Below are 14,067 nucleotides of genomic sequence, written 5' to 3' on the forward strand. Positions count from 1 at the left end.
GGCTCTAGTTTGTGGATAATAGCATTTACCTGACAAAGCTGATCTGCTCCTCATACATGCTGGGCTCCAGAGCGAGACTGGGGTACTTTCCGAAAGGAGGGACAATGAGGCTGAAGACCAGGGCAATGCATACGAACACAGCAGGAAGCACAATCTGTAAAAAAGGACATTACACTTAAGGAATGGCACAGACAAGACAGAAACGCTCATTTAAAAATTGTTTTAAAGACCATACCTGAGCAAAGAAACCTTTCCGGGAACGTCGAGCGTACAGGAATCGTTTCCATAGCAAAGCCACAAACTGCTGTCTCTTCAGACTCCAGCCCTTCACCTGATATGAGCCTTTACCATCAGCGCCGCCTAACCAGTCTGTCTCACGGGATTCTGCAAGTGCACATTAACCAAAAATACTTTAATAATAATAATGTTTTCCATATGACATGTGATTCAGTAAATAAGCTCAAAGAATAATAATGTATTTATATGCATTCATATGAAATCACATGCACCAAAATAAGAATACATGGCAATAGAATAAATGAACAAATGAATCACTGAATCAGGTTTAAAATGATTTACTGAAACAGACAGTTTGAACTGAATCAGATAATTAAAAGCATTCCAAAAAATGCAAACAAAAATTCATAAAAAATAGAAAAGTACAATTAAATCAGTGTTAGTAACATTATTATTCTAGATTATTCGAAATAAAATAATCATTAACTGCAATAAAATACAAATAACTTAAAACTAAAAACTTAAGACCTTTTTATAAAAATTTAAAATGAATAAAAAACTGAAAAGATATATTTAATAAATGAATAAAACAACAAAAGACATGAAATGACAAACTGTAAACTAAAATTTGTGAAAATGGAAAATATTAAACATATTTTTAAACACTATGAAAATATATTAATGACGCTATAATAACACTGATTCAGATGATAAAAAAAATATATATATGTGCTAGACCTGACATCAAACTTCAAAAAATGGTAGATTTCTAAATATAATTATTTAAAGTAAGTGAATAATTATGTATTTATATGCATTCATATGAAATCACATGTACCAAAATAAGAATACATGGCAATAGAATGAATGAACAAATGAATCACTGAATCAGTTTCAAACTATTTCACTGAAACAGACAGAACTGAATTAGAGAATTCAAAAGCACTCCAAAAATTCATTTTCATAAAATTAATAAAAAAATAGTACAATTAAATCAGTGTTAACATTAACTAAAATCTATATTATTTGTAATAAAATAATCATTAGCTGCAATAAAATAAAAATAACTTAAAACTAAAACTTCACATTTACACTAAATTTTATGGTGTAAAAAATAAAAATTAATAAAATCTATTTTTCATTTTTATAAAAAAATAAAAATTAATGAAACTGAAAAGATATATTTAACAAATGAATAAAAACAACAATAAAAGACATAAAATGACTGTAAACTAAAATTTTAAACACTATGAAAGTATATTAATGACACTATAATAACACTGATTCAGATGATAAAAAATTAAATGAAAATAAGCTCTAGACCCGACATCAAACTCCAAAAAATTGTTGATGGTTCAGATTTCTAAATATAATTATTTACAGTAAGTGGGATGGATGAAGGATGGGTAAAGTAACTACCTGGATCACCTTCAGAGTCATTGAAATCATAGTCGTCTTCAGTGAAAGGCTTCAAGCAGCTCTGATGGTCACCAAAAGCGTGTCTGCGGTTCCTGCGTGCGGGTAGCGTCCCATCTGATCCACAACAAAACGGGACAAACATAGTAACTTAAGTGTTTCCAAAGACACTACTGGACACTACTACACCACACATGAAGCACTGAAAACAGTGAAAGTAAAATGTTTTCGACTTTACCTGATGTTTCAGCATCAACACCGTTATCCTCCGCCACTTTGAGGAAAATCTGCTCAAAACAATCAAACACAAACCAATTATATTATTGTATTGACGTCCATTAAATTTAATACAGAGATTTAAAATATTTTCAATAAGCATTACAAGTACCTCCTCCAGGGTTGTGTCAGAGATGCCGTAGCTAGAAATGCCGAGGTCAGTGAGCCGGTCGTCGATCTCGTGGAAGAGCTCCACAAACGCTCCGTCTTTGGCCGACTTGTAAGGCAGGACGAAACTGATCTCGTGACCGAGGTCTTCAACCAGTCTGGCAGTAGGAACGTGCTTGAAAATCACATTGGAGATCAAGGAGATGTCTGGAATATGGAAAGAGGGGAGAAAACGTTCAAAATGTGTGTACGACTAGAGCTTTGCACCAAAACAAACGGGTTTGGAACAATATGTGACCCTGGACCACAAAACGTAATTTTTGATAGTAATATGCATTGTTAAGAACTTCATTTGGACAAATTCAAAGGCTATTTTCCCAATATTTCAATTTTTTTGCACTCTCAGATTCCAGATTTTTAAATCTCGGCCAAAAACTGTCTTATCCAAAAAAAAAAAAAAACATACATCAATGCAAATCTTATTTATTCTGCTTCTAATGTATAATTGATGTATAAATCTCAATTTCATCAAATTTACCCTTATGACGTTGTACAGGGTCACATATGAGGGTGAGTAAAGAATACATTTTGGGTGAAATATCCAAATTAAGTGTTTATTATCAGTTTTATTTAGCATTATTTGTTATGTGCTTTTGTCATTTTTATAATTTTTTGCTATTTTTATTAAACATTAATAATTTGTTTAATTTATCTTGATTCCACTTTTAGTTTTAGTTATTTAAGTCAGTAATGTAAGTGCTTTAGCTTATTCTCATTTCAGTCAGTTGCCAATGCAACATTTTTTTTATATTTAGTTTGAATCCTTTTTTTTTCACTTCTAGTGTATTAGTTCAGTTTTAGTTTTTTTTTATTTCAAGTCATTCAGCTTCATTCAGCATTTCTCATTGCTGTTCTTAATTTAATATTTAGTTTATTTTTTATTTTTTTATTTCCCTTCTAGTTTCACTTCAGTTTTAGTATCTTATTTATTTGAGTTAGTAATTTTAGTGTTTCAGTTTGGTAACACAATAAGGTGTCTTTTGTTAATTTTAATGTATTAACTAACATGAACAAACAATAAACGATGCATTTATTACACTATTTATTAATCTTCGTTAATGTTAGTTAATACAAATACAGTTGTTCATCGTTTATGTTAATTATCGTTTTGTGCATTAACTAATGGTAACAAGCATTTAATAGTGCATGCTGAAATTAACTTTAAGTTGAATAAATGCTGTAGAAGTATTGTTCATGTTAACTAATGTACTTAACTAATGTTAACTAATGAATCATATTGTGAAGTGTTACCAATAGTTTTAGTTAATGATAATAACTCTGCTATATACCTATGGTGGTGGTTTCACTTTCATGGTCGCTGCCCAGTCCGGCATCAGAACTGCTCTCAGATACACTGTCGTCCTACAGAGACAATGAAAATCACAAATATGGCACCAAGAAAACTTAAAATTTGAGATTATTTATTGCCTTATTGCCAAACTCACACATTAAACATTCATACCTTCTTAAGGCTAACTTTGGAGTAGGAGACGGTGCTGCTGGAGCGGCAGGAGCTTGCGGAGAGATCGAAGTCCTTCTTCACCAGCGTCAGGTAGTATCCCGTTCCCAGCTGGGTCTTGAGGAACAGAGAGGAACCCACACAGCACAGCTTCCCATGAGAGATAATGGCAATGCGATCCCCCAGGATATCAGCTTCGTCCATGTGGTGTGTGGACAGGATGATTGTGCGTCCTAAAGGTGAAACCATACGGCTTAATGGATGTTTTAGATATACCAAGATGACGGTGTTCACTAAAACAGAATCTGCCTACCATGGCGGTACTTCAGCAGCAGGTCCCAGATGCCCCGACGAGCATAAGGATCGACTCCAGCTGTAGGCTCGTCCAGGATCACGACCTTTGACCCTCCAACAAATGCCAGAGCGACTGATAACTTCCTTTGCATTCCTCCTGTAAGGATCATAATGGCTAGTTTTCTTACTGGTTCATCCTAGTCACAGTATATGAGTGATTTTATACCACAATATAGTTATTTCTTTGCATTTTTCCAACTACATTGTGACTCTGAACCACAGAACCAGTCTTAAGTAGCATGGTATATTTGTAGCAATAGCAAAAAATACATTGTATGGGTCAAAATTATCGATTTTATGGCAAAAACCATTAGGATATTGAGTAAAGATCATGTTCCATGATCAAAACTTAATTTTTGATTAGTTAGATGCATTGCTAAGAACTTAATTTGAATAACTTTATAACGGTGATTTTCTCAGTATTTAGATTTTTTTGCACCCTCAGATTTTTTAATAGTCAAATATTGTTTATTAACAAACCATACGTAGAAGGATTTTAGACGAGTATCGGAGTATGAATAATTTTCTTGTTTTGAGAAAAGCCAAAATTAAGTGAGTTTTTGCTTAGATTATTTTGCTTGTTCTGCCAATCTACTTTTTTCAAAAAGATTATTTTTGCTTACCCCATTGGCAGATTATTTTGCTTGTTTCAAGCAAAAACACTTAATTTTCAGTAGTTTTTTACTGAAAACAAGACAACAAGTTTTATTAGTCTAGAAAACCCACCTTGATTTAAGAATTTTTAGATATTTTGGCTGGAAACAAGACAAAAAATCTAAGTTAAAAAAAATCTAGTTTTTAAAAAAGTATCCATTTAGAAAGAAATTACATTCATTTTATTAATCAAGGATGCATTAAATTGATCAAAAGTGATAGTTATGACATTTATAATGTTACAAAAGATTTCTATTTCAAATGTTTTTTGAACTTTCTATTCATCAAAGAATCCTGAAAAATAATTTTATATCAGTTTCCACAAAAATATGACGCAGCACAACTGTTTTCAACATTGATAATAATAGAAAATGTTTCTAGAGCAGGAAATCAGAATATTAGAATGATTTCTGAAGGATCGTGTGATACTGAAGACTAAAGTAATGATACTGAAAATTCAGCTTTGATCACAGAAATAAACATTTCACAATATATTAATTTAAAAAGCAGCTATTTTAAACAGTAATAACATTTAGAGTTTTTGTTGCGTATTTGATTAAATTGATGCAGCCTCTCTGAGCATAAAAAGACAAAAATTTGTGTAAACGTCACAGCTAAATCTCTGCTTTTACACAATATAATTTCCGTACCTGAGAGCTGGTTGGTCCGAGATTTGCGTTTATGAGGCAGGCCGAGGTCCATCACGATCTGCTCCATCTCCGATTTCACCTTCTCCTCAGGCAAACCCTTCAGACGTGCATAAAACCAGATGTGCTCCTCTACGGTGAGCCTGAAACACATGGAGGAGAACATTGTCTAGATTTAGAGCTGCTATTATTTGCAAAAAACTGAGCAACTAAATCTGTCTTTGTCTCAACGTACATGCTAAACAGGACGTTATGCTGTGGACACACTCCCAGGTTTTGCCGTATAGTGTTCAGATCGGTGCGGATGTCTTTGCCCTGGATGTAAGCGGTGCCCGAAGTGGGTGGAAACAGGCCGGTGAGGATAGACCTAAGAAAGCAAGAAAAATTGAGCTCATCTTATTAACATGATCGCATTATCAGCATCAGATAAAAAAAGATCTTATATTGAGTTTTCGTACATGGTCGTGGTTTTTCCAGCGCCATTGTGTCCCAGGAAGGAGGTGATCTGACCCTCATAAAAACCCAGAGTCAAATCGTCCACTGCCAGTTTGCCGTTGCTGTAGACCTTCACCAGGTTCTCGATGTAAACACCTGGATCCAGGTGAGCTGGTTCTTCTTCAATGCATACAGCTAGGAAACAGATCAAACAGCTCATTTAGTCTTTTATTTATCTGCTTCACAGTAAAATTTTTGATTTTATATGTCCATCATTTTTTTTTTTATATATATATATATATATATATATATATATGTCACCCTGGACCACAAAACCAGTCTTAAGTAGCAATAGCCATACAATACATTGTTTGGGTCAAAATTATCGATTTTTCTTTGATGCCAAAAATCATTAAGATATTAAGTAAAGATCATGTTCCATGGAGATATTTTGTAAATGTCCTACTGTAAATAAATCAAAACTTAATTTTTGATTAGTAATATGCATTGCCAAAAACTTAATTTGAACAACTTTAAAGGCGATTTTCTCAGTGTTTAGATTTTTTTGCACTCTCAGATTCCAGATTTTCAAATAGTTCTATCTCAGCCAAATATTGTTCTATCCTAACAAATATACATCAATGAAAAGATAAAAAAAAAAAAAAAAACCCTTATGACTGATTTTGTGGTCCAGAGTCACAAATGGCCTATATTCTACACAAAATTTAGGGTCAGTAATTTTTTATTTATTAATAATTTAGAAAAAAATTACACTTATTTTATTTAGCAAGGATGCAATAAATTGATCAAACATGATAGTTAAGATATTTATCATTTATATTTATATTTCAAATGAATGCTGTTTTTTTTTACTTTCTATTTATCAAAGATCTTGAAAAAATAAAAATATTTGCTGCATTTTTGATCAAATAAATCCAGCCTCGCTGAACATAAATTTTGCTGGAGGGTCATATTTTGTAAATGTCCTACTGTAAATAAATGAAAATTTAATTTTTGATTAGTAATATGCATTGCCAAGAACTTAATTTGAACAACTTTAGAGGCGATTTTCTCAGTATTTAGATTTTTTTGCATCCTCAGATTCCAGATTTTCAAATAGTTGTATCTCAGCCAAATATTGTTTTATCCTAACAAATATACATTAACGGAAAACTTTATTCAGCTTTCAGATGATGTATAAATCTCAATTTCAAAAAATTGACCCCTGTGACTGGTTTTGTGGTCCAGGGTCACATAATAAAATCTTAGACATTACCTTCAGCATTTTCTTTCTTGTTGGTCAGTCCTGATGTAATCCCACCACATTTCTCTCCACACCAGTATGACTTGGTGAAGGGGAAGTACCAGGGTCGTGGGATGCCGTATTGACCTGTTGAGTGACGTTTTTAGACCGTGAGAAACATCCCAATGCCGTCCAGTGTCTTGCATGTACACCTTTTCAAATAGTCACTTACCTGGAAACACAGCTTCGATGTACCAGGTCATGATAGCGTAGAGCACTGAATCGAAGAGCATGAGTGAGATGGAAGTGGTTAGACTGTAGCTGTCCTCCTGCATGGGGCTGGACAGCAGGTTGCTCCACTGTATGCCCACACCCTGCTCCTCAAACAGAGCGAAGTACTCGCAGCCGAAGCCAAACGCCACCGGAGACAAGAGGCTCTGAGAACAGAGAGACAGAGGCGTTCAATATATGATGGGAAACACCAACAGAAATTTTAGGGGTGTAAAAATGTAAAAAAAAAAAAAAAAAAAATAAGAGGAAAATAAGTAATAAAAATGATTAAAATAATAAATAAAACAAATATTAAAATAAAACATTTCATTAAAATAACTAAATTAAAAAATAAAAATAAATTAATTAACAACAATTGCATTAAAATAAAAAATAAATAGATTAAAGTAAAATAATAATAGATAATAAATATAATAAATAAAATATTAAAGATTGTTAGATTAAATATCATAATAAAAATGAGTTTCAAATAAGTATATAACAGTGTAGTTCAAAATAAATAATATTATAATAAATGAATTAATAAAATTTGATTAAAATAAGAACAAAAAAAGAATAAAAAAAGAATACAATTAATTTAAATATATAAACAAATAAAATAATAATAGATAATACATTAATAAAGTTAATTAAAATAATAACAAAATTGATTAAAATAACTAAATAAAAATTTTATTCAAATAAATATATAAAAATTTAGCTCAAAATAAATAAATTAAAAATAAGATTATAATAAATAAATGAATAAAAAATTATTAAAATACTAAAAACAAACAATAAATACATTTATTTAAATAAATCAATTAAAATGTGATTATAATAAATGTATAAAAATTGGACAAAACAGAAATAAGATTAAATAACTACATAAAATTAGATTTAAATAAATTAATTAATAAAAATTGGATTAAGATAAAACAAATAATAGGTTGGAATAAAATAATAATAATAATAATAATAATAATAATAAATAAAACATTTATTTACAATAATTACAAAGTAACTAACTAAAAATTAAAATAAAATAAATATATAAACAATCAGTTCAAAATAAATATAATATTATAATAGATTATAATAAAATAAAATAAAATTAAATAAAAATTAAATAAAATTAGTTTAAATAATAAAATATAATAAAATAAATAAATAAATAAATATGCAAAAAAAGCAAAAAAATAAATAAATAAATACAAATTTGATTAAAAAAAACTATATTTTTTAAAGGAATAAATAATACAGTTTTTTAAGTTTTTACACATTTTACAATATAATCTTTATACAACTATACAATCTATATAGATGTCTCATTTTTGAGAGTATGATGCATCTAAAAGACGGAAAACCAGTGGAATTAGGTGATTGCAGAAGGTAAAGCAGATGACATTCACAAATAACATTCCCACTCACCACTACTACTTTGGCACCAAAGCCCACGTAATCCTGCCAGGCCACGCACAACACATAGGGAAGGTAGAGAGTAAAGTATATGATGCCCCCGCAGGCCGCGGCGAGGTTAGCGCGGGAGAAAAGCGTGCTGATCAAGAAACACTGCATGATGGTCACAATGGCAAACGAGGCCAGGAACAAGTAGACCACGCCAGGATCACTGTACGGCAGCAGATTCCCCATCTGAGCAAAACACGACAAACAAAAACATGTTAAATTGTTGTTGGGCTAATATTTTTATATCACTCTGGGACAATATGCACCTTCAGGATGAGCACCAGCAGGGCGGCGCTGATGAGCAGCGGGATCAGACTACTGATGAACCAGCTGAGCCACAAGATGCCGTTATCCAGACCCATAATCCTCATGGTCTCCTTGAGCCGGGCTTCCTTCTCGTACACCACACCCTTGATGATGATGGCCACCGAGTACATCCACGCCAGAGTCATGAACAGAGGCATGGAGCGGCTCATTATCCGTAGGAAACTAGGGCAGAGCACACAGGATGGGTTAAACCTTCAGCATCAAGATAAACAATGGTGTTTTGGTGTTGATAAAACACGCAAGAGCACGTCTGTATCAAAATATATCTGCGAAGATATCCAGTTTAGGGCAAAAGCAGCATCAGTGTAGTTAATAAATGGCAGTTATACCCAATATTTGCGTTTTAATGCTTATTATTATATCACATAGCACACCAAATTGGTAACTTATGAGGTTTTACTTCAGTTGGTATGGGATAACTTAGTAGTCAGCTGACTGTGAGAGATAGCTATGGAAATGTTTATAGAAAAACAGTGTGAAAAAATTAAAAAATAAATAAATAAAAATAAATTAATCAATAAAATGATAATAGTAATGAAATAATAATCAAATAAAATAGATTCAAATAAATAAATTATTAAATAAAAACAAATAAATAAATAATTTTCTAAACTGTACAGTAAAATAAATAAAAATTATACAAATTTAGATTTAAACTAAAGTAAATAAAAGTAAATAAAATTAACAGTTTTTTGTTATTGTTTATTTATTATTTATTTTAATCAAAATAACTTTAATTGTTTTAATTTGCCTTAATTTACATTTATTTATAAATGTATATAATTTTACTGTAAAAAGTGTTTAATGCATAAAGTAAAATTAAAGTAAATTAAAAAGATTAAAGTAATACACATACACACGCAAATAAATCAAAATAAACAAATAATAACAACAATTTGATTAAAATAAAGAATAAATAAACTACATATTGGATTCAATTTTTTTTATGATTTTAAATATATAAAAGTAAAATTAAAGTAAATTAAAAATTAAGAAATAATGTATAAAACTTTAAATTGAAATAAGCAAATAATAACAGCAATTTGATTAAAATAAATAATAAATAAACAATACAAATTAGATTCAAATAAATAAAATTTTATTTTAATAAATAAATAAATAAATAAAGAAGAATTAAAGTACATTAAAATGATTTAAGAAAAAATTGAACTGAAATAAACAAACAACAAAAGCTATTTAATTAAAAACACATAATAAATAAACTATACAATTTAGATTTAAATAAAATGATTTAAAGAATTAAAGTAAACTAAAAAGAAAAAGAAAATGAATAACAAATAAATAACGTATATATAAATATATGTATAACATTTGTATTTAAATAAATATTTGCAATTTGAAGATTAATAATAAATAAATAAAATAAATTAGATTTAAATAAACTAAAAAATATTTTTATTTAAATAAACAAACAAATAAACAAGTAGAGTAGAAAAACTAATAATATTTAATAAATGTTTTCCTTATCACATTTTACACATATTTATAATAATAGTCATTTTAAATAATAAATTATTATTAATTAATTTAATAATAAATTTTCACATTTTAAATTGAAAATATACATGAATTAATACAGCTGCTATTTTAGGATTTTAGGATGGGGTCGATCCCTCACATGAGGACTACCATATCTGGGAACCTGCTGCATCTAAAAGACTAAAAACCCTTGCATAAGACAGCAAAACAGCTCAGCACAGAGCCTAACTGTTACTAATTTTGTCTGAAACTATGAATGAAACACGATCGTGAATGTATAGTTGCTGTAATGTAAAATGTAAAATTTCTTACATGTCGTCCACATAGCAGGGATAAGGCATCTGCTGGATGTAAACTCCCGTTTTCTCCTTGCTACCCGTCAAAGCTCGTATGATCCCGTGTTCAATCACATCCTGCAGGTAGGAGAAGCCGCCCCAGATGTAGCGCAGGTCTTCAAACGGGTCCGCTCGAGGACCGGGATCCCAATATCTACAGCGAAACACAAGCTCCTATCATCAGCTTCCAACCGCTTCAGTTAAGATCCTGTTTATTTTCTCCATTATATTAAAATCGTATGTCTCCTACCCATCCTTGATCTTGTTAGTGCGCTCCACGTTGTCAATATCCATGCGTATCTTGTAGTTGACGTTGGGCGGCAGGTCAGACGTGTCGGCCTTCATGTCAGGAAACACGATCCCAGCCCAAAACTTGCGGTCATCCAGCAGATGAATGGACTTGTTGACCAAATGCTCCTCATTAGCCACTGGCTCCAGCTTATCCAAGTTCACACACTTCAGGAGAGGAAACAGTAAAATAAACAGTTTATCGGAAAGAAGTCAGGGTCGGGATGACAGAATGATGCAATTCTGGTCATCCAACAAATCTGGGCCAATTTAGACAAATATTTTGCAACATAATAAGTCAGTTCATCTGACTTTGGACTGCAAGCATAATTGATTTGTTAGTGCAATTTAGCGGAGAACAGAGAAGTGTCTGACAGAGCAACACACTGACCCAGAAAAACACACAAATTCATCCATTTAATTGGTTTCAGAGATCATAAGATGCCCATTTAATACTGTTTAATTCATTTGACTAGATGTTAAATATCAGATCAAGCCAATGTGTTCATCAAAGTCAACATCTTTCTTCCTTGATGGATGGATGTATGGATTTTGGTTTGTGTAATGAAGATGAGTGTATTTAATTGCGTACCTCCATGAAGCGCGAGATGGTTTGGATGGCCTGGTCTGTCTCGTTGAACACTTCTCTCCAGGTGTTTGCCGAACCGTGGGGACGCGTGTCCTCTGAAGCCTTGGACAGAAAGCTGGACACGTCCTCCACGCGCCACTCTGTCCCGCTCAGCTTGGCGTTAAAGAAGCGAGCGCTAGCGTTGTTCTGGAGGAGTGTCTGTTTCAGGAGAAGTAACATTCAGTTCGTTACAAAAATATTACGTAGCTAATATAGGCGTACAATACAAATGGCATAAAAAAAAATGATTTTCTATCAACTTAAATTACTTAGGTTTTTTTTTTTACTTATGTTTGTACTCTACTATTTGGTGCATTATTTATTTATTTTAATAAAATTGTCATTAATTAGTTTCAATCCAATTTTGTGCGTCAGTGAATGTGAACAAAAAACAAAATGTTAAAACTATGAACATTTTGTGTTCACTGTGAACAGAATAATATGTCTAAAATGTCATTTGGAAACTATTCATTATATATTAAGTATATTTGTATTTGTGCGGGTATATTTGTAGCAATAGCCAAAAATACATTGTATGGGTCAAAACTATCGATTTTTCTTTTATGCCAAAAATCATGAGGATATGAACTAAAGATCATGTTCCATGAAGATATTGTGTAAATTCCCTGCCGTAAATATATCAAAGCTTAATTTTTGATTAGTAATATGCATTGCTAAGAACTTCGTTTGGACAACTTTAAAGGTGATTTTCTCAATATTTAGATTTTTTTGCACCCTCAGATTCTAGATTTTCCAATAGTTGTATCTCGGCCAAATATTGTCCTTTTCTAACATATATGACCCTTATGACTGGTTTTGTCCCATATATATTATATATTTGTTATATTATATTTTATAAAGCATTTCATATACTTTATTGTAATGTATATTATTTATTTATTTAATAAAATCCAATTTTTATTTGTTTTCATCTAATTTTTATTTATTTATTTACTTTCTTACATGAAAGTCATGCACATAGCAATGTGACAGCAAATTATGCATTTTGTGCCTATGACAACAAAACACCTAATGTAATACACTTTTTAATTAGTTTGGCCACAAATAGGTCCTCAGAAATCTCCAAGGATATGAAGATCTCCAGTAATAAGTGTGCTCCTGCAGAGCACCACACGTTGTGTGCCATGTGAGTTCAGTAGTGAGGTTAAAGCGCACTATGGCTTATGTCCAAAAGGTGGCAGTGTAAACTTCACCATCTGAGCTCCTCATTACACAAAATCATGTGCTCAGAGACAACTAACAGGAACAGTGTCTTTTGTTACAGGAAGGTTATCTGCGTTCAGAAAAATGTGTGTATGTGTGTGGGACGTACCCGAACGAGGTCCATCTCTTCACTGTTCTCCATAAAGTTCCAGATTTTGGGTCTGACCTCTTCCCACATGCCACCGAGATCCCTGAGCACGCCAAACTCCTGAAACGTCTTGTTGACCTGAGAAAAACAGAGAGACAGTAAGGATGGTCCTCTAGATCAATATCCTCAAGATAATGCTAGAGAGTGCTGGACCGATACATATAACAACAAAGAGACATACACAATATTCAAAAATATCGAATGCTCAAATGTGGACATTTGTCTGAATTTATATTTCTCATGGCCTTCAAAACCTTTTGATCTATAGGTTTCTGCTTAAATTACTTTTGTAGATATTGTAATATAGATTGTGTTCACATAATATACAATTACATGAAATTAAGTTTAAATATGAGTGTTGATTGTTAACTTTTTAGTCTTTAGATTTTTACACGTTTTGATTTAACATGTTTTAGTCACTATAATCCTATATTTCCATTTTCTTTGGTATTTAAGTTTTTGCTAATTGAAATTGAAAGCCAAAATAAAATATAATTTAAATATTACACAAAAAAACTCACACTTAAACTTCAATGAACATTTAATAAACTTAATATTATAAAATGAAAAAAATAAAAACTGTTTAAGTTGAAGGTACTAAAACTACTAAAACTAAAAAAAACTAAACTAAACTAACTAAAAATTACTACAATCTAAAAAAAAATATTCGTCACTACATATTATTTTATTTCCATTTTTATGTTATTTCAGTTTTGTTATTATTAACTAATACTAAAACTATAAAAACAGTAAAAAAAAAAAAAAAAAAAAGTTAATTAAAATGGAAAGCCAAAGTAAAATATAATCTTCATATTAGATGAAAATCTTACACTTGAAAAAAGGTAAACTTAAACAACTAAAATTAACATTTTATAAACTTTGTCCTGGCAAACTAGCTGAAATAAAATACATATTAAAAAATACAAAACATATATGTTTTAGTTGAAGTTACTAAACTAAAATGACTAAAAATAACCAAAATAAAATTAGC

The 14,067-nt window shown here is 31.0% G+C and overlaps 1 protein-coding gene across 2 annotated transcripts in view; it reads right to left on the reverse strand.

The window, feature by feature from the left end:
• Positions 1-14,067, reverse strand: part of abca1a (ATP-binding cassette, sub-family A (ABC1), member 1A) — a 48,902-nt gene that overhangs the window by 14,118 nt on the left and 20,717 nt on the right. The window contains exons 11-29 of one of the 2 annotated variants that reach the window (XM_073842998.1): positions 13,038-13,154; positions 11,669-11,863; positions 11,039-11,244; positions 10,766-10,942; positions 8,893-9,115; positions 8,591-8,812; positions 7,122-7,326; positions 6,923-7,036; positions 5,670-5,841; positions 5,447-5,578; positions 5,215-5,354; positions 3,870-4,007; positions 3,560-3,789; positions 3,387-3,459; positions 2,042-2,244; positions 1,892-1,940; positions 1,666-1,770; positions 236-384; positions 30-154 (exon numbers count right to left, since the gene is read on the reverse strand). In XM_073842998.1, coding sequence (XP_073699099.1) covers positions 30-154; positions 236-384; positions 1,666-1,770; positions 1,892-1,940; positions 2,042-2,244; positions 3,387-3,459; positions 3,560-3,789; positions 3,870-4,007; positions 5,215-5,354; positions 5,447-5,578; positions 5,670-5,841; positions 6,923-7,036; positions 7,122-7,326; positions 8,591-8,812; positions 8,893-9,115; positions 10,766-10,942; positions 11,039-11,244; positions 11,669-11,863; positions 13,038-13,154 — 2,975 coding nt within the window. Of the gene's footprint in view, positions 1-29; positions 155-235; positions 385-1,656; positions 1,771-1,891; positions 1,941-2,041; positions 2,245-3,386; positions 3,460-3,559; positions 3,790-3,869; positions 4,008-5,214; positions 5,355-5,446; positions 5,579-5,669; positions 5,842-6,922; positions 7,037-7,121; positions 7,327-8,590; positions 8,813-8,892; positions 9,116-10,765; positions 10,943-11,038; positions 11,245-11,668; positions 11,864-13,037; positions 13,155-14,067 lie in introns of both variants that reach the window. The other variant, XM_073842997.1, reaches the window with a different exon arrangement.

The sequence above is a fragment of the Garra rufa genome, chromosome 6, assembly GCF_049309525.1.
Source record: "Garra rufa chromosome 6, GarRuf1.0, whole genome shotgun sequence".
In the NCBI taxonomy this organism is placed as follows: Eukaryota; Metazoa; Chordata; class Actinopteri; order Cypriniformes; family Cyprinidae; genus Garra; species Garra rufa.